At 45.8% G+C, this 19,841-nt stretch overlaps 1 protein-coding gene across 3 annotated transcripts in view; it reads right to left on the minus strand.

The window, feature by feature from the left end:
* Positions 1-19,841, minus strand: part of TOM1 (target of myb1 membrane trafficking protein) — an 837,238-nt gene that overhangs the window by 607,805 nt on the left and 209,592 nt on the right. For all 3 annotated transcript variants that reach the window (XM_069653062.1, XM_069653063.1, XM_069653061.1), the window contains exon 3: positions 3,958-4,036. In XM_069653062.1, the coding sequence (XP_069509163.1) occupies positions 3,958-4,036 (79 nt within the window). The remainder of the gene's footprint in view (positions 1-3,957; positions 4,037-19,841) is intronic.

A 19,841-nucleotide genomic window follows, 5' to 3' on the forward strand; every position in this document is an offset into this window, starting at 1 on the left:
CCATCAAATTAATCACCGTCGTGTGTCACAACCTAGGTCTATCCCTCACACTACAACTAAAAGGATAAAGTAACAGGGTTCATTCTTCAGGAGAATGGCTCCATTGTCCTGCTTCTCGATAGTGTTTAAAGGAATGTTCTCTTGCAACAAAAATGTCAAGGGGAATGACTCCTTTCCCCTGGCGTGCGGGTATCACACAGACTTTATACAATTTCATGTCCTGGAGAATGGCTCCCTTCTCCTGGTGTAGATCTATACCGTTTCCAATAAAACCAGGGGGAATGACTGGCTTTCCATGGTGTCGCCAGCACAACTTTTAGTTCAGGAGCAAGAGAATGCCTCCCTATGCCTGGTATAGCTTGGTACAGTTCACAACAAGGCCAGGGGGAATGACACTCTTCCCCTGGTGTCTTTACCACAACTCCTAGTTCAGTAGTACGAGAATGCCAACATTCTCCTGGTATTGCTTGACACAGTTCTTTCTTACAATTTTTAGTTTGACGTACACTTTGCCACTCTGGTTTGTTGTTAGCAAAGTCCCAAATTGTGTTAGGGTCCCAGACCCTTCTGTGGTGGTCAGTGGTTTTCTCTTCCCCACTGTGACAATGAAGATTTCCTCGAATGCCCTCAGTATCGGCTTTCGGGTCCCAGACCCTTCTCAGCTTATACTGATGTTGCGCGCTTCCCACTACTGAGGTGAGGCAAGAGCTTTGTGAACGAGCCTTAGAGTGACATGTGCATTTCTGCAAACAGCCTGATCGAATCCTCATCATGAGGTTTCTCAAACTCTGCCCAAACCCTATGCTAGCCTATATTTAGACCCGACCACTATCAAATAAACAATCAACTCAGTAGTACACTTGGGCCTTGGCCCTAACTGAATGGTGGTTGGCTCTGAAACACAGCTTCTGCCCTGCTGCACAGTTTATATTTATTTGGATACTCAATGTCATAGACATTGCCTATCCTGAGAGTAGCTGTGTAGAGCTGTGTCCATGTCTGCGGCTGTTCACAATCCCCCTTTGGGCAAGGAGTCTCCCCCCATCTAAGGTTCTGCGTTCTGTCCTCCCCACACCCTGCCTTGGGTTTTTTTGGGTTTGTCTAGCCCTTCAGCTTTCCACTTTTTCTCCCCCACCTAGCATATTGTTTCTCTACACCCGCCACAACCTTTAAGATTCTCTGCCCCACCTCGGGGTTTGGCTGCTCTTTGCGTCCCCTATCCTTACTTCCTGGAGCCACTGCATGCCTTTCCCCCATGAGCAATGCTCCTCAGGAGACTCCAGGAATTCTGCTCCATTGGCTGCACTGCTTTGGTTCCTTTCTGGCATTGCAGCCCAGGCAGAACTTGCCCTTTCGTTCGTCATGCTCCAGTCAGGCCCAGGATGCCAGCAGCTGTGTGTGCCAGTGCTCCGCCTTTCTTTTGGCGGCTGCTAAGTGTTGTTTGCGGGGGCCAGCCAGTTTCTGCTCTGGTTTTGGCAGGCTCAGAGCACTCTACAGACTCTACCACAGACTTTCTTGCCAAAATGTGGCGCATGCGTCGCCTTTTAGTACCACACCTCCAGGAGGCAGACCTCTCTGGTCCCATGGGCCCAGCTCCTCTCCAGTGTGGGTTGGTAGACATCGCTCTTCCACAAAGGGGGTGCGTCGGACCAGCACTCCTTCAATCCAGGTTAATGTTAGAAGCCACACCAATCATCCTTAGAGGAAGCTTTAAGTTATCACACAAATTAAGTCCCATATAACCAAACCAACAGAAACATTGCAGTCTTGAGAATAAGGAGGATTATCGATATCCCTTTCAGTGGAATCATAGGTCTGCAAAGAGGGTGGGGGATCACCCCAATGGGATTTCGCTTGCCCTGTCCCCTAGGAGGTGTTCATTTTAGCAAGTTCACCTCCCTAGCCTCAAAAGGGGTGGCTTCCCCTTAGTGAGAGGAAAAACTCCCTAGATTCGGACACAGCCCCCACACTTCCTGTGCCCACTTCCTACAGACAAAGCAGCCTGGCTCTGACATCACCAGGTAAAATACTCGGTTGTTCTACTGCAAGCCACCTGAACTGCCTATAACACTCGCTGCTTAAGAGGCCCTAGTGACAAAGAAGACCCAACTCTAAAGGGTGTCTTAGTTGAACTCGACTTTCCTGCAGAAAATGTTGACTGAACTTCAGATCTAGAGTGCACCCTTTCACTACAAAGTCTGCATATTCTGTGTCTACTCTTACAGGGGTGGGTTATTAGTGGTCTGTATTTTTAAAGACTCCCATTATTTATAGAGCCTTGGTTGGGCATTCTTTTATTTTAGTAATCCAGATCCATTTCTGTTTGGAAGCGTCTTTGATATCTTCCATCCCTCTTGAAGAGACTCATACTACCTTAAAGAAGCAGAGGAAGTATTCTGTTCATATTGTGCTTGTTTTACGACAGGGTTCATTGCCGATTCCGTAGTAGTGCGTTGTTCAATAGGAGTTGCATCCACTTCTCATCTTTGTACTTCAGCAGAGTAATACCAATTTTGTCACAGGGGTCTTCTAGTCCTTCCTAAGTGTAGGACAGAGAGGGCCACTGCTATCCGCATTGGTGACTTGCTCCAAAGATCTAGTTTACAGCACGAAAAGGCCAGTTTCTTGTTTTCACCCCTCTTACTTACAGTCTTGTGAGGTTGTATCTCCTGGTGGAGCACCGTTCTATGGAGATAGTGAGTTCCTCTGTCATCTAGAGTTGTGTTTCGGTTGAGACTACTTTCTGGGTCAATGCACTAGCAACTCTAGCATCCACCCGTTGAACTGATGTAGGGTTGAAGGGGGTCAAGTGAACATTTGTACGGCATTACGCTACAGCACTAAAGGCAGATGCAGATCAGCCCTCCCGGATATTTCAGGCTCAATTCAACACATACTATTTTGAAGATGCTTTATCGGGCGATCTCTCTACTACAATCGTGATAACTAAAATGTTGCCATTGGACCAAATAAAACATTATACCATGTTGGAAGGGGGAAAACCTCTGTATATTTGTAAATGCATCTTCTATGCTCTCCGCTGCCAGGCCTGTGGAACACTAAAAAATAAAAAAATTATCACAATAAGGCATTGCTGAGAGGGACCTAAATAATGTATTGAATATCATTTAATCTCTTGAATATCATTTAATCAATTGAATCTCTTGAATAGCCCATTGTATATATGCTTTGTGTATGTGGTATGTCGGTCGTTGCATGTAAAACCAAATTATTAAGACATTTTAATTTTAAGTGAACGAATAGCACTTGACATTACATATATGTAGATCTTTACAAGTCTTGGCATTAAGCAATTTCAGGATTTGTTCCCAATCATTACGTTTTACATCAGTGAACTTCAGGTAAAGGTGGCAACAAGCTCATATTCTTATTATTTTCAGTTAAGAGTGGCTGCTTTACAGCCAAAATATTCTCCAAGTTCCTGTAAAGGTACTTTAAAATCCAAAGTGGTTGTATGGCTAGCGCTGTACAGTGCCTTGGAATAAGAACATGATATGTTGCGATAAACTTGCAAGGATATCAAATACTATGGACATTTGGTTTGTACGAAGATTGTATGCACATTAGGTTTGTGGATGTGAAAGCTCATATGAAACCATGGAGTCTGAAGAAAAAGTGTAAAGATTGTCATTGAGACATGGCTAGATCTTTTTGATTTCGTGCTTATCTATATTGCGAAATTCAGAAACAAATTAGATGCAGTCCATTGTTACTGTAATTAAGTGAGCTTATTTGTTTAAAAAAATGCTAACGGTGCTATGATTTAGTTCTCTGATGCTGTCTCAAGCACAAAACTTTTGGACTAGAATGCAAATCTCTGAAGGATTCCAATGAGTACAGGCAGTGATAACCTTTTCTCGGCTTGGAGATGCTCTTCTTGCAAGTTACCCTGCAACCAGGGGTTTTTAGGACATGTTTACATGTAACGTTCCTCACCGTCAGCGCCAAAAGCACTTCATGGAAATTCTTGTTGCCTCCAATCCTCTTCTTCAGGGCTCGTATGGCATCCTTGGGTCTGGGAAGGAGAGATAAATAAACATTATAAGAAAGAGATAAAGAGAACGAGAAAAAGTGAAGTAAATAGTGAAAGAAGTAAAAGGAGAAAGAAAGTAGTAAGTAGAGAGAAAGGGGCTGTGCATTCCTCATATGGCTCTCTCCTCCATCTACACCCTCATGCCAACCGTTTCACCACACTAGGATTTGTGGCGAAACACAAGAGCGCAAACTGAAAATAGACTTGGATACAATATCGGACCATTTCCTTACATTGAAAGCCATCAGTTAATTTGGACACGTGGGGCCTGATTCACAGAGCGTTTTTCAGTGGGATTAAAACACTATAAAACGCTTCTGTGATATGGGTTTCGCTTTTTTGTGGTAATGCAACCTCTATTCACATGCATAAAAATAAAATGCACGGCTACATCAAACAAACAATGACAGAGCAGGTGATGTTATTAAAGGCATCTCAAGTAGGGCCCTGTGAGATGCTCATCGAGTCCTTCCTTTTAGGCTCCCATCACATCACATTCTGTTTCTTTTAGCCCTGCATTTTTTATTGGTAACCTAAAACTACAAATACTCTAGAAGAAAATAGAATGGTGTGTGCTAAAAAGCTGGAACTTGCCCTTGACAACTGAAGAGGCAAGGGAAGCACGTGTACAATGAAGTCTAAACATTTTCAAGCTGAACACCTGGGCTCATAGCCACGCTTTGTCCCAAGACAAGTCTATACAAACTGGGCAAACCACCTAAAGGGATCTTATTTTCTTTTGCTGCCAAAATTAACTAGAAGTAATTATATCAAGTGTGCACTACACGAAAAGCTTCACTTATGCATGGTTAACACTACAATGTTTGCTCCATTTATAAACAAGAACACTCAAATGTATATAAATGAATTGCTGAGTTAGTGGGTAAGTGGTTTGCCTGGGCCTGGACTGTGTGAGGACTTTGCCGTTCCAATGTTTCCTACTCTCACTTCCCCAGCCTAGGGGATCTGGGCATTGGCTAGCAATCTCCTATCAAGTTTGTACGGTGGTGGGCAGCGGCAGCTATAGGCATGGGTGACCCGGGCAGTCGTCCAGGACGCCACATTAGTACCTACTCCTGCCACACCAGCTCAGGGATTCTTTCAAGGGCTCCCTCGAGCTGGATTGAATGCACCCTATTCAAATGAAATAGGCCGGCTCTGGCGCTGGTGCCGGGGGCTCCATGGCGAGTGCGGAGCGCTTTCCCTTTCAATAGAGCAAGGTTGCCACACCAGCACGGGCAGACTTTGTTGGTGTGGCAGAGAAACCCCAAATTGGATTCCCTATCATAGTTTTAAAACGAAGGGATGTTACTTTAAAAATGGCATTCTTGCTTAAACACCGGGATGGCCAGGGCATGCAATACATTACAATAACTGGACAGCGACCATCAGAACAGAAGTGGTCAGAAAACGTCTTACAGGCAGGTTACAGGACGTCACTCGGCCAGCAAGGTGCACATGGCTCCAACTGGGATGTTGAAAAACACCTGCTTATTGATGCTTCGTGATCAGAGCTGAAGGGGCAGTTCCTATTTTGCTTCTGAAAACCTGAATAAAGCACTAGTTAGATATTCAAATCGGTGCCTTATTGCATGGCAATGAAACTGCGAATCATACACAAAAAGCATTTTGAACTGCATCTCATGTTCATGTATTTTTTTTTTAATGCACAACGAAGGTTCTGCATTATGTGGAATTTCAAAATTTTCTTCACACTATACCTAAATTACAAGCCGGATGACGGGGTTAACCAAAAAGCATGCGATTTTATTGCAGCATCTTGTGTTTCTGTAAGTCTTGAAAGTACATTTGCAAAACCCAGAGGACGTTTTATGGATCGTATGACTTGGCATTTTGGAACTTGTGTTCTTCCATTCTACATAAAAGCTACAATTATACACTTTTTGATATAATATATTTCATAAGGTTGTAGACATGCATTTAGATGCTATTGTGAAGTGTGCTGTTCCAAGCCGTTTTCTCGAAAGCCAAACCTATTCACACCAACTGCCCCTGGGAGGAACTGCAATCAAGTGCTTAAGTTGCATCCTGGATTCAAATCCAGGCTTAGTCTGTGTCGGTCTGCGTGTGTCGGTCTACGTGTGTGACTCAACAGTGCAGCAATCGCGACACTATAATTAAGTATCGAGTACCATAGGAAACGCAAAAAAAATAAACTGCTAATAACTTGACTCTTACGACGCATATGGCTGAAATTTTGCAGACAAAATTGTATCCACCACCCCACGAGCAATATCCGTTACAAAATGAAAAAGATCATAAGAAGACAAAAAGCACAGTTTAGGTCTAGTACCCATTCATTTAGTGCACAGTCAAAACCGATGGACGAAATTGGACCAGTTACAAAATAACTTGGACACGAAGCGTTAACTCTATTTCAGGGGCTGGGGGGTCTGGTAATTATTGCGTGCAGTAGTTTATTAAGTATTTTACAGATAAGGGGGGGGTGCACCCTTCTCCCAAAATTAAAGTTATATAAATGATAAAGCTACCATTTTGGTTTTTGTTCTATGCGAGAGATAACTTCAAATAAAAAGGCAGAAAAATGCCATTTGGAGGAGGAAAAACAAAGAAATGGCATTAGGGGGTGGGTTTGGGAGCGGGGTGGGGAACCATGTGAAAATGAGGAGTTGGAGGAATGCTAGATACCAAGTCAAGAGCAGAAAGGTGCTTTCATAGCCAGGGTTATTGAGCGAAATAACCGCGGCTACAAACGAATACAAGATCGGGGATGAAAGTGCGTCACATGGAACAATAAGGGTTGGGGGGCATGGGAGAGGGCTATGGAGGGAAACAGATTCTGCAAGTAGGGCTCGAACGCTTGTAGCGCTCTTAATACCACCAGAAGCTCTAGTAGGTTGATATGATTCCTCGCCACTGAGTGAGACCAGAGACCCTGAGCTGTGTGGTGGAGATGGTGAGCTCCCCACCCTGTCAAGCATGCATCGGTTGTGACTACCGCCTGTATCTCGGGATCGTAAAAGGGTTTCCCCTTGGACAGATTTTCTCTTGTCCACCAGTTTAGGCTTTGTACAAGTGTTAGCGAAACGACCACTAGATCGTCCCACTGACCACTTGCATGAGACCACTGTTTCGCCAACCATTCCTGCATGGGACGCATGCGCAGGCGCGCGTGGGTGACCAGGTCAATACATGACGCCATCATACCCAGCAAACACATTGCTTTGCATACCGTTATCTGGCGACCAGCCTGATAATGTGGAATTTGCAGTAGTATATTCCGAATTCTTTCCTCGGATGGAAAGGTCAACCCCTCTTGAGTGTCTAGGATAGCTCCTAGGAACTGTTTGGAGGTGCTTGGCACCAGACTGGACTTCTTCTCGTTTATTGAGAAGCCCAATTCGAAAAGGAGGTTGATCGTCCTTTGAATGTTTGTTCTGCAAATTACTGGGGTCTCCCCCGTGATGAGCCAGTCGTCCAGGTAAGGGTACACCGGGATTGCCTCCCTGCGCAGGTGTGCTGCCGCCACCGCCAGTACCTTGGTGAATACCCTTGGAGCAGAAGCTATCCCGAAGGGCAGTACCTTGAACTGGTAGGGCCGACTGTCCACCTTGAAGCGCAAGTACTTTCTCTGCGCTGGGAACATGGAAATATGAAAATGGGCATCTTTCATGTCCAATGTTGCCATGTAATCTCCCTTTTTTAGGAGGGGGGGGGGATTACCTCTTGGAGAGTAGTCATGCGAAATTTTTGGGGCATGACATACTTGTTTGCAGGCCGTAAGTCCAATACTGGGCGCATTGTGAAATCTTTTTTTGGCACAAGGAAGTAAGTTGAATAAATACCCTTGTTTACCTGGTGTCCCTGGACGAGATCTATCGCGTCCTTTGCTAGCAGATTGACGATCTCCTCGAGGAGGATCTTCTGGTGGTCCAAAGAATATATTTTTTGTCGTGGAGGATGGTTTCAGGGACGCCCCAACAGTTCTATGCAGTACCCTGCGGATACTGTGGACAGCACCCATCTGTCTGATGTGATCCCTTCCCAAGCTTAGGTGAAGTTGGAAATGTGTCTCCCTACTGTGATTGCGTGAGAAGGGACCCTGAACGGAGCGTCACTGTTTTGGTGGAGGCGTGCCGCCGCCTCTACTGGGGCTGCCTCTACCTTTACCACATCCTCTTTTATTACCCCTGCCATAACCCTGGATAGACTGCAGGTTGTTATTGTTCCATGGTGTACCCTGCCCCTGGGAATAGTTAGATCCTCTCTGGGAATTTGGTCTGCGTGGGCGACGAAAATTGCCATTCCCTCTCTGATTAGGGGGTTTATTGGTTAGTTGGCCTAGGGATTTGAGTGTCTCATACTCGTCCTTGGCGTTTTTCAGCGCGTCCTTGACCGCCTTTCCAAACAATAGATCCTGCTCCACCGGTTTATCCATCAATGATGCTTGGTTTCGGCTTTGAACCCAGACTGTCGCAAACCAAGCATGCCTTTTGATAACAGTACCTTCTGCTATCTATCTGCCGGCGTTATCCACGGCATCTAAGGTTGCTTTTAATATGCAACCGGACACGGCTCTCCCTTCTGCCGAAACTCGTGGCTTTTTAAGGGAGCTGGGGCGGAATCTATGAGTGCCGTGACTTCTTCCCACTGGTGGCAGTTGTAACTCGCCAGCAGGGTGGTGGAGTTGGCAATCCTTGCCTAGTAGGCGGAAGTGGAGGCTACTTTCCTGCCCAAGCCATAAATCTTCTTGCTCTACTTGTCGGGAGGAGCTTCGGATGACAAGGGTGTTCCCACCCTCTTATGGGTGTTTGTAACTACCAGGGAGTCTAGTTTCAGATGCCCTCTTATGTACAGTAGGTCTGTTTGGGCTGCCCTGAAAAGCTTCTCAACTCTGGGGTTTACTGCTCTAGTGAGATTGGGATTAACAAGGGAAGGGTCTAACCTTCTTTGTATTGATTTAAGGATAGGGATGGCCTGGGCAACAGGTCTCCTTTCTCCCACTAACTCCTCGGCAAAGTCCCTCTCTTCCTGAACACCCTGGGTGTCAACGTGGAAGTGTTCTGCCGCTCTGGACAGAACGTCATTTAAGAGAGGCTGGTTGTCGACAGGGGAGTCGGTAACCAGGGGTTCTTTATCTACCGGGGAATCTACCCTGTAGGTTTCTGGGTCGTCCTCCTCCTCCTCCTCCTCTTGGTCCGCATCATCCCCATAGTAGTCCGTCCCAGTTTGTACTTCCAACATGCCCAATTCTAGATCCTCACAAATGGATGGATCTCCCGGATATTGAGAATAGGATTGCATATAGAAGGGGTCTGAAGTAGGAGCTTCAACCCAGGACTTTTTACTTAGGGGTATAGGATCCTTAGAGCCTGAGGGTGTTGACCCGTCCGGGTATAAGAGAGAAAGTGTGCAGGGTTTTTGGCGTAGAAATCTGCCAATGATGACATCCTTGACATGACTGTCTATGTCATCGCTCGACCATTCTCTTGAACTAGGAATGACTGTTCCCTGGGGGACTTTCCCTGTTTCATCTTGACTAGACCTACTGGTTTGAGCAGGGGTCTTTTATGTGGAGTAGAATGTTTCTGAGGTGTGGAAGGAGGCTGAGACTGCTTCCTGAGTTGTTATTCCCCCTCACCGTGGGTGGAAGATTGTTTTCCCCACTTTTTGGCCCCTTCGGAGCCTTTCGACACCTGGCGCCGAGGTTCGGGGGTAGTGTCCCTATCTCTAGAGTGTGGAGGTTGGGACTCTGATGAAGCCGCTACGCAGTCTGCTGGCGCCGACTCTTGGAGTGCGGCCTGGGGATAGAGGTCGGCTTCGTCTTCTGACAATCGAACCTCCGTTACCTTAGGGAGCAAGGCACTTTTGGCAATAGTGGATGGTTGCCTGGAGTCATGCGGCGATCTTGATCGCGAATGCCCAGAGGACACCGATTCCGTGGACCGTTCTCTGTGTGCCTCTTTCCGAGAACTCGACGTGCGTGTCAAGTCTCGGTTGGACTTATGTTTGGTGGAAGTGGTGTGGGTAGCGCTTGTGTCACCGGGTGTCTTCCCCATAGCCGCCCTGCCGGATGACCTTCCGAGGTCGGGGACTTGCGCTTGGCTGTCTCGACGCCACACTGCCCTCGCCGTCAGAAAGCACGGCGTCGCTGCCATCGCTTAAGGCGCCCTCCACTGCCATGGCCTCTTGACGCCTGGCGTGGTGGGCCCAACGCTTGATCGAACGGTCCTTTAGTGTTTTCGGTTTGAACCTACTACACGCTCTGCAGTTCGCCTCGGGGTGGTCCCTCGGCAAGCAGAGATTGCACGTGGCATGTCTGTCAACCCAAGGGTACTTGCGGGTGCACTTGGGGCAAAATTGGAAAGGGGTACCCTCCATACGCCCCTTTTGGCAGCAGGCTAATAAGTGTAGGAATATATATAATGTACTTATATAACAAAGAGTGTAGAGTATGTCCACCCCCCACTCTCCCTACTTGCAGGGCCGAGGCCAGAGGCCTTCCAAGGCCCAGGCCAAGGCCCAGGCCAAGGCCAGAGGCCTTCTGAGGTCCAAATCCGTCGTGTAGCTGTCGACGGTCGATTCCTTCTCCGGGCCGGCGTCGAGTGTGGAAGTTCAGTGACTCGACGTTGTGGTGGAGAAAAGGGGAAATATAACAATATTTTACAAAGTATGGCTAAGGCCAGGGAACTCCGCGAAATGCTTCCGACCAGTATGGCGGAAAAAAACAATCTGAGGGTCCTACACGTGTGAGGGATCATGGGTACAGTGGATGTCACACTAGGGATAGTATTACTGGCACGCCCTGTGTCGACGTCCATTTTCGAGTTTCAAAAAACAAACTAATACTCTGCAGCTTCCACTAGAGGTCGGCCTATGCACAGCATGTGATCTAAGCAGATTCCACAAGCCTCACAAACATGTATATATAATTAGTCCATTCGACCAAAGGTGCACAAAAAAAAGCAGACTTTAAAAAAACGGTCTGAAAACACATGCGGGCATCTGGCCTACAAGTGGTGAAAGAACTGCTGCCATTCCACAGTATTAGGGACTGTTAAATTACAGTAGTGGCAGAACAAAGAATAATTTGCAAATGAGTGGTGTCTTTTCATAATGGTGTAGACTATCAGGAAAGGAATTGGGCCCGAACGAGACTGAGCTGTGTTCCGGCAAAAAAAGCCTTGCGTAGTGCTGTTACGTTTAGACCAAAGGCCCTAATCCGCACCCCCTAATTTGCATAAATAGCGACATCAGTAATATCACAGAAACAATCTTCGGTACACAAAGGTATCATGGGAAGTGAAATTAAAAACATGTTGCCATGCGTATGGTAGTAGACAAATACACTATTACGTCCAGTATATGAATTGCCAATATTAACATTTACCTATGTGGCAATATCAGGAGTGATGCATTTTTTCAAAGTAGCAGACAGCTGAATGCCTTGTACAGACTTCTAATTTTGGCAGATAAGGCACGGTGTGGCAAATGTTGCGGGGGCACTCACTTTGGTTAAGTGGTGATGGCCGGATTTCAATGCAACAATGAAGGTCAAGTATAGTTTTTAAAAAGACTGATGTGCGTCATTTTTAATCATTTAAACGTAGCCGCATTATGCTGCCTTGAACACATACAAGTTAAAAACACAAATGAAATAAATATACCAATGTGTCAAAAAAACTACAGATCGAAGTAAAAAAGCAAATTGTGCAAAGAAGGGTTAGCGTGTATAAGGATAGGGAGCAAAAAATCAAAGTGAAGACTAGAACAGCAACTGCCCTTCCTGTGCAAGAGCAGATGCCCCTCTTGAATCACAATCTTATTCGATGAAGTGAATTCCACAACAAAGGGCGACCAAATCACATTACTGTCAATCATAGAGTAACATTAGGAGGACATTAAGGAAAAGAAAAAGCGAGCGAACAGAGGAAGCAATAACTAAGCCTACTAGGGGAGACAATCTAAATCACTGTGATTGTCTTCAATCAAACATTGTCTTGAGCTCCAAGTGAAGGGGTAAAGCTCTTCCCTTTATTCGTAGTTTCAACTATGATCCTATTGTGGGCTACTTTTCATCAGGACTGGATTCCCATTTTTTAAAAGGCCGGATTTGAAACCAGTCTGCAATTAAGGAACTTGAACACATCTCTTCCCAGATATAATTGATATAAATACTGTTTACAAAAGGTCTTTTGAAACTTTGGTTTAAAAAACGCCATCTGTGGAAGGCAATAAAAAATATGTTGATTGTGTTTTGCTAACTGAAACCAACCGCTGTTTTGCATAAGTCTCACGATTGATTTTATTTTTAGTGTGTGTATATTTGGGCATATTGCTCAAGTTAGCAATATGCTTTTATTCCAGAAGCTAGAGATAAGGAGTATTTTGACTGTCAACAAACATAGCAAATAACTACATTTATCAAGTGCTGCGCACTACAAAATGAGAAGGTATCCTCATTAATGTACCTCCTGAGCCTTGATTGGAGGTGGTGAGCAGGCCAAAACTTTTATCAGGGGATCCTATAGCAGAAAGTTTCAAAGGCAACTGAGCAGGGTTGGAGACTATTGCAGAGATGTTATACATTTAGACCTTCTGGTAAATCATATGTCTTCTTTCCTATTGCTGCGACAACATGTGCGGTAAAATGTGGAGTTTTGTCATGGGTATGAGTACGGCTCCCTCACTTTACTAAGTGTGGGAACTTTTGCCCCAACACCGAAAATCAAAAGCTGGCACCCAAGAATATATGCACAGTAAAGTGAACATATTTTAAAGTGAAAGATACATTCACTTGACCTTTCCCCTTACAAGAAAGTGCACCAGACAAAAGAGCATTGGCCTTACAAAAAAAGTAATCAACAGAAAGATAACAGGGGAGAGGACATTTTTCATTAAAAATACACTGGACAAGTATAAAGGGCGTTCACCTTTTTAACCCAGCAACATGTAATGTAGTGAAATATTCCCAAGAAAACAAAATCCCATTACGAGCATGTGCTGTGGTGATCATTTTATGCGTCTTGTGGGTTGGGTGTCTGCACTGTAAACATGACACCCTGGGTGCAATCCTGGTAGCCAAATGCTTGCACAAGCTTGCCGACCTCAAAAACACCCAATTGGGTGGAGCCCATCCTCTGAAAAAAATGACTGTCCACCCACGTGACCTTTACTTGTGCCCTGAAAAGCAGCACATGACCGCAATCAGGGAAAAATAAATGCATCAAGAAGGAAACTGCCTATTAGCATTTCTTAACACAGAAACGTTATTACCATCTCCTCGAAAACAATGGTCTCTTAGTTAACTGGGCCATCATTTGTAAAATGCCCCCACTTTAACGTGCTGCTTGAACAAAGGGCCTGCGCATCCGATGGGCCGCTGCGAACGGGAGGTTGGGAGGCAACACTGGCCTCACGCGCCACAACAGTTGAGGCAGACAGCGAGCTCTCGTCACCCGACTGCCGCGAATTTCCTTAACCTTGTGGGTTTAGAGTCTGCCACAAATCTCAACAATTACTTCGCAAACTGCCTATGAAAGTCGTCCTGTGGACAGCCCAAACTCAAGCAATTCAACAGTCTAAAGCTGCATTTATGTCTCATGCTCTGCACACATTTTACTGTCGTGGTGTCTATTCTGATAGATCAAATTAGCACCATTCCCAGTGTGCACGACATTCTCGAAAGGAATGCAATCTTGAATTACTATTACAGAAATGTTTGATAAATTGATGGTCATGCTTACGTTCCCAAAATGCACTCTGGTTTTTATGCAAAGCAGCCACAATCCTATATACAGCGCAGGGCACCCACATCAACACCTAGCTCCGTCCCTCCCACGCCACTGTCAATCTACCCTCCACCTACCATCAACTCCTCCTCGCACACAAAGGGGCGAAGGGAGTTTGCCCAGTAGATGCTGTCCATGTCCAGCGCTGGCGTAGATGGGTTAAAATAATTATGGTATGGGTGGTTGGGAGCAATGCTAGTGGTTAGAATTCATTTAAACCCTTCCAGACATTACTTTTTAGTTTTGTCGAGGTGCGCCGCTGAGCACAGTAAAGCTTCACACGTGGGGGTGTACGTCGGCAAAAGGGTCAGCAGAGCTGTGTGCGGAATAGCAGGGCGTGTCCCATGTCAGTGCTGTGTCGAGATTAAGGAGATGCAAGTCGGATTTTTGGGTGCCTCAGCAGGGCGGTGTGTGCTTTCGAGGACTGGGGTCAGCAGAGGAACTCAGCTGCGGATCAGAAATATTCTCGGAGCCGCAATCGGGTCCCAGTAGTGTATGACAGCAGGGGGCGCTGCGGCCCCGCTATGTGTGGCATTGGCAGGCCTACTCCCAGCACTGGACGGTCTGGATCCGAAGCTTAGAGCGGAGACGTCCCATATGAAAGGGCACGGTACCAGAGGAACGGGCCGCGCTGGTTCTCCCTCTAGGGAGCGGTCGCTGGAATCCAGCTGAACAGAGCAGCAGAGCGCAGGGCGCGGTGTTGGGCTGGATTCAAATATACAGAGCTTGGCTGACTCAATGGGACACACCCCAGTCAAGCACACTGTGCAGAAGCTCATAACTAACTTCAAACCACTCCAGCTCCACCCACATGGTCAGTTTCCTCAGCTGCGTTAGGTGCTGGTGGTGGTGGGGAGGGAAGGATGGGTGAGTGGGCGGGGAGAAAGGGGCTTAGAGTTTGGGGCATTTTAGTAGAACAGAGAGCCTGTATGTGATATAGTTAGCGAAAGAAAAGGGGAAAATGGGGGTGGCGAAGAAGGGGGAGACGGGGTAGTTAAGGGAGTGATTAAGGGTAATTGCCCGCGTGACTAGGATAGTAGGAGAGGGGCGCGGCAAATGCCCGGCTCATCAGCCACCAGCTAAGTGGCCAACTGCGAAGAATCCGAGCGGTGGAAAAGTCGAGGCATGTGGAATCGCAAATAATCTACACAACCACATACGCATCAGTCACAAGGGCCCACATGTTTCAAACGTACTCAGAGAGACATTTACAAAGTACTTCAATAAAAGTACACAAATAGCAACACATTTATTATTATCTAATTTACACAGTATCAATCATGGAAGAATACTCTATCACCTTGGTTACAGAGACACAAGTGCCCTCAGCTAGCCCCGGTCAGCTGAGTGGAAAAGACCAGCGGAAGCAGCGCTCGGGAGAATCCGTACAGAACGTGAAACTGCAGCCTCCACAGATCTCTCCCAAAGTTCAGGTTGTTATATACTCAAGTGAGCACTGCTGTTAGGAACCTGAGAACTCATTTCGTGTAATGGTCAGCAGGGATCTGAGCAACTATCCACACAGCACCTTCCTAGATCTGGCTGCAGAGCAACGAGAGGACTACACGTCTGTTACTCGTCGCGGTGCTAGGAGTGGACTGGCCTATAGGTAACTCGGTAACCGATTTTATTTCCACATTTTCTCATAGGAAAAGAAATGGGCTTCATGAACATGTGTAATATGGGGCCACTTTGAACATTATTTCCAGGGCCTCTTTTGGTTCCGAGTCCACTCCTGCTCACTGGTCCGCCAGGCTGGACTGTACAATCTTGGCGCTACAGATGAATGACAGTTCACTGCCTGTTGGGTAAATTCAATGTATTTATGGGTCCAAGGATGGGCCAGTGGCTGTCACTTGCCTTATGTCTTAATATGTACTGGAGTGTAATTGGTGTTCAACAAATTTAATGTCAAATAAATGTTGCAGTTTATGCGCCTACTCCTGAGCCCGATTGTGACTGAAGAAGGTTTCCATGATAAAATAACCCCTTTTCAGAATGGTGCGATGGGCCCAGCTAATCAGGACATGGCCTTTCTGGGCCGGATCTATGCAATTACTGCACCAGTAATCACCCCAACATTAATTATATACTTTACCCATCACCCACATATATATGCAGTGAAAAGTGGGTCGAAAATAAAACAAAAAGTCAGCATTTTCATCTGGCACAGTAAAATGGGCACATTAATATTACGATTCCCATATTTTTCGACTACATCTCTTGGGCATTGGCGAATATTAAAATCCTTGGCATCCCCAGAGAAGGCCAAAGTTATTCACTGGGTAACCTAAGCCCTCCTTCATGCTTCTCACTTTCGCTTACAGCCATTAAGTGGGACTTCCAGTCCCTTAATGACCAATAGTGCCCCTCGCCAGTGGTGCTAAAGATTAAATCGAACAAAACTGGGCATTTCCTCAAATTCTTCCCTCCGTCCACTTAACTCATGAATGGGTGCTGGGTTTGGTACAGGAATGGTTCAGGCTTCACGCTACAGAAAAGACATCAAAATAAGATGGAAGGGAGACCGACAAGAGGAGCAGGCAAGTTGGTGGTTCTACCCAGACCCCACAGTAGTGAAACATCCCCAAAAGGGATGAAAAAATGGGGTCAGTGCCCTGCCCTCCACCCCTGGGTACCCCATGGTCTCCTGAGATGTCCAGCACAGAGGTGGCTCTGGTGATCAGAGCTCCAGCAGAGCAGCTCCATTTTGCAATTTGCCATAGCGAAGACGAGTCACTGAATTGCAAGACCTGGGGGTGTTGCTAGGGAGGTTGGGGGGGCAAGGGGGCTATAGCCCCAGGTCTTTTAGTTGTAGCGCCTGATAGAAGTTCTGAGCTACAACCAAAAAGGCTACCTAGCCCTATGTCCCGACTGTCCAGACATTAGCATAACCCCTGATCTTTTCCAGACCTAGCAACACCCCTCCTGTGGGACCAGCGGGGGGCGGGGCAAAGGGGGGGTAAGGGCACATACCCGGAAGCCCAAGCAGAGAATCTAGGTGCATCACAGAAAGCTAGAAAAACCCAAGAAAGTAGACCCAAAAGCCTAGAAGCTGGTATGGGGCACAGCCTATTGTAAGTCGGTGGCAGAAACACTAGCTAGAGTTCAGGAGCTCAGAACAGAGTCCAGGAGCCTGGTGTAGTTCAAGATGAGCAGCAACACGGAAGATAGTTTCTGGCATTCCGGGAGGTCCCCTCATTCTGCAGCAGACTGTTGAGGCAGGCGTACAGGTTGCAGTGGAGAGAAAAAAAAAAGTTAAGATTAGACCTAGAAAACAGGAGGACAGCAGTAGGCTGCCCCTCAAGAACAAACTGACAGGGGTAAGAGGTCGGAACACCTAGCATTCCCGTAAGGGTCAGACGATTTAGATGCATAGATGCACACAGCAGCATGTGTGTACCATTTTGTCATGTGTTGCCCATGCATGAGCAGGCAGTAAAGAGACGTCAGGTAAGGCCCTTACAACTGGAACTTTGGAGGACACGGATGAAAGAAGGGATTGCCAGTGAAGGCTCTCCTGAGGGACAGGCAAGGAAGCACGTGTCAGGGAGATCACAAGAAGTGCCTAACAACAGCCCTAGAGAACCAGAAGGACTGTGCAAAGGTGGGGTGGCAGAGAAGCAGTTAAGATTCGAAGTTGCAAGACCCATTATCTCTGCAACACAAAGAGAGCTGTGCAAATAGCAATCATGGAACGGGAGTTTACTGCAGTCCCCAACCGAGCTGCTGTTTTGTCGGAGACAGCTACTAAAAAGGACATTATGGATATCCTAGCAGAAATTAAAGCACTCTGTACTGATATCCAGGCATCAATAACAGATTGAAGGCTGCTTCGGCAAAGAGACCAGGGTGGAGGTCCTCAAGAACAATCCATGTTCAACAGACCTCCTGGGAGATTAACTATAAAGTGACATTGACAGACTAGGAAGCACGAGAAACTGATTTAGCTCACAAACGGAACAATACTGAAAATAGGGAAGAGGTGCTGTAATCTCTGCATTATTGTGGCCACAGAGAAGGACGAGGTATCTCCCAGAGGGTACGACGTCCTTACATAACCTGCTTTTACATCGCTAGGCTTTTAAACGTGCACATTACATCGAATGTGCTCATCGAAAACGGCCATAGGTCTACTGAGGCTAAATGCTGTGAAAACATGCAAGGTAGGTCCTAACAAAGATGCACACGGTCACGAGTATGGATTATAAATGGGTGAAGAGTAATATTTTCCAATACCTTTCATAGCAAACACTTAATCAGAGACGAAAACGCAATGCCCCAACTGCTCTGCTAAATGAGCATGACTTGATGTACAGATGGGATATTCTAGATCTCTGATGTAAAAAAAATGAGGATTAGAAGCCTTGAAGATATAGAACAAGTCCTTCGACACTTCGATAGAGGGGAAGAGAGAAAGAGAAGGAGAATGAGCTAAAGAGAGACAAAGAGCTAGATAGAGACAGACGTAGACAGACAGAAAAAAAGGAGGAGAGTCCCACCAATCTCTTATGGCTAAAGCGAATGTCTGAAGGGAAATTTGTGTTCTCTGTTGGGTCAAAGAGGATGTTTGGAGCAATAACATACAGGAAAATGAGTGCTCCATTACCAAGTAAAGGGTCAATAGTTGATAACTGGCACAGAACATCTTGTCTTCTTGGGAATATTCGCTTGTTTAGAGTCATGGGTTACTTAAGGGTTTTAATAATTTGTTGCTGAGACTGAGGTCGCATGGAGACACACCTTGGTGCTCCCCACTCACCAAAAAGGGTTCATGGTTCAAACAAAAGGGTTGTTAAAATTGGTGGGTCTTAGGGCTGTGAAGTGGGGGTTAGCAGGGACTTCCTGGTGGTCCAGGATACTCCACAGCACCCATCCCATACGTTCAGTCCCCTCTGCACTTACATATTCTGAACACTCACAAGGCATAGTAGATAAGTCTTCCACTCTCCATTGTCTCTTTGTTGTATTTAAATATTTAATATAGCTGTAATTACATTGTCTATCACCCCATGTCCCCTTCCCTGTTGTCATGTGGTCTCTGAAACAGTATTTGCTTCCTGTATAAGCACCTAACAAGTGAACAATAAATAAATATTTATTAAAGAGGGTATAGACTCAGATGTACAGACTTGGATTTGAATACTCTGTCAAGCACACAAGAAAAGGGGGTAGGAATTTGGATTGGTAAATCCTTACAATTCACACAGAGCCATAAGTAAGACCCTGTGGATGGCTTTTTCTGGTTATGGGCTCCTTTGGGGGCCCAATGGTGACCCTGGGAATCATATAGGGTTCAAACCAAAGACAAGCATCACTTTATACACGGGCTTTTGGAATTATCAGGGGGGAGGGCAGGGGGTGAGCAGAGGGTCTCTGCTAATGCTTTGAACTGGTTCTCACTGAGAGAGAGGGGTTCTACCGCTGAGAGAAAGTAAAGCAAACAAGTTTAACCTCTACCTATAACACCGTTTTTGAATAGATGTTGAGAGTTACCAAAACTAGGAACAAAGTTCTCTTTAATATCCACCCCTCTACATACACTGATTATTTACAAGTTGAAAAGGGGAAGGAATACTTTGTGTCTGCCAGTACAATACTGGACAGACCACAACATGGTTATGATGACAACTAACATAAGAGAATTGTTTCATGAGTGCTGACATGATGATTTAACAATTCTCTTTTTGAGGGCGTTTTATTCTGGGATACTTTATTTTACAGTGCATATTTTCTTTACACTTAAACCTTACATACTAGAGGTATTACAATACAAAACCTTAAAAAAAAAAAAAACGGTTAATTGATACTTAATCTTTCATTATACACCAAGTTTACAAACATTATTAAATACTCAGTTCATTCTTAAGTATTAGTGTTATGCACAAAGTGTCATGCTATAATAACAAATCTATTTACTTTAAATGGTAATTTGAACATATTTTGTAGGCCGAGGTACCTAGTGTGCCCGCATCTCCCCATTGCATCCCTTCCTTCTCCCTCCACTCCCCGCC

Source organism: Ambystoma mexicanum, chromosome 3q (genome assembly GCF_040938575.1).
Source record: "Ambystoma mexicanum isolate Mex_15411 chromosome 3q, UKY_AmexF1_1, whole genome shotgun sequence".
Lineage (NCBI taxonomy): Eukaryota > Metazoa > Chordata > Amphibia > Caudata > Ambystomatidae > Ambystoma > Ambystoma mexicanum.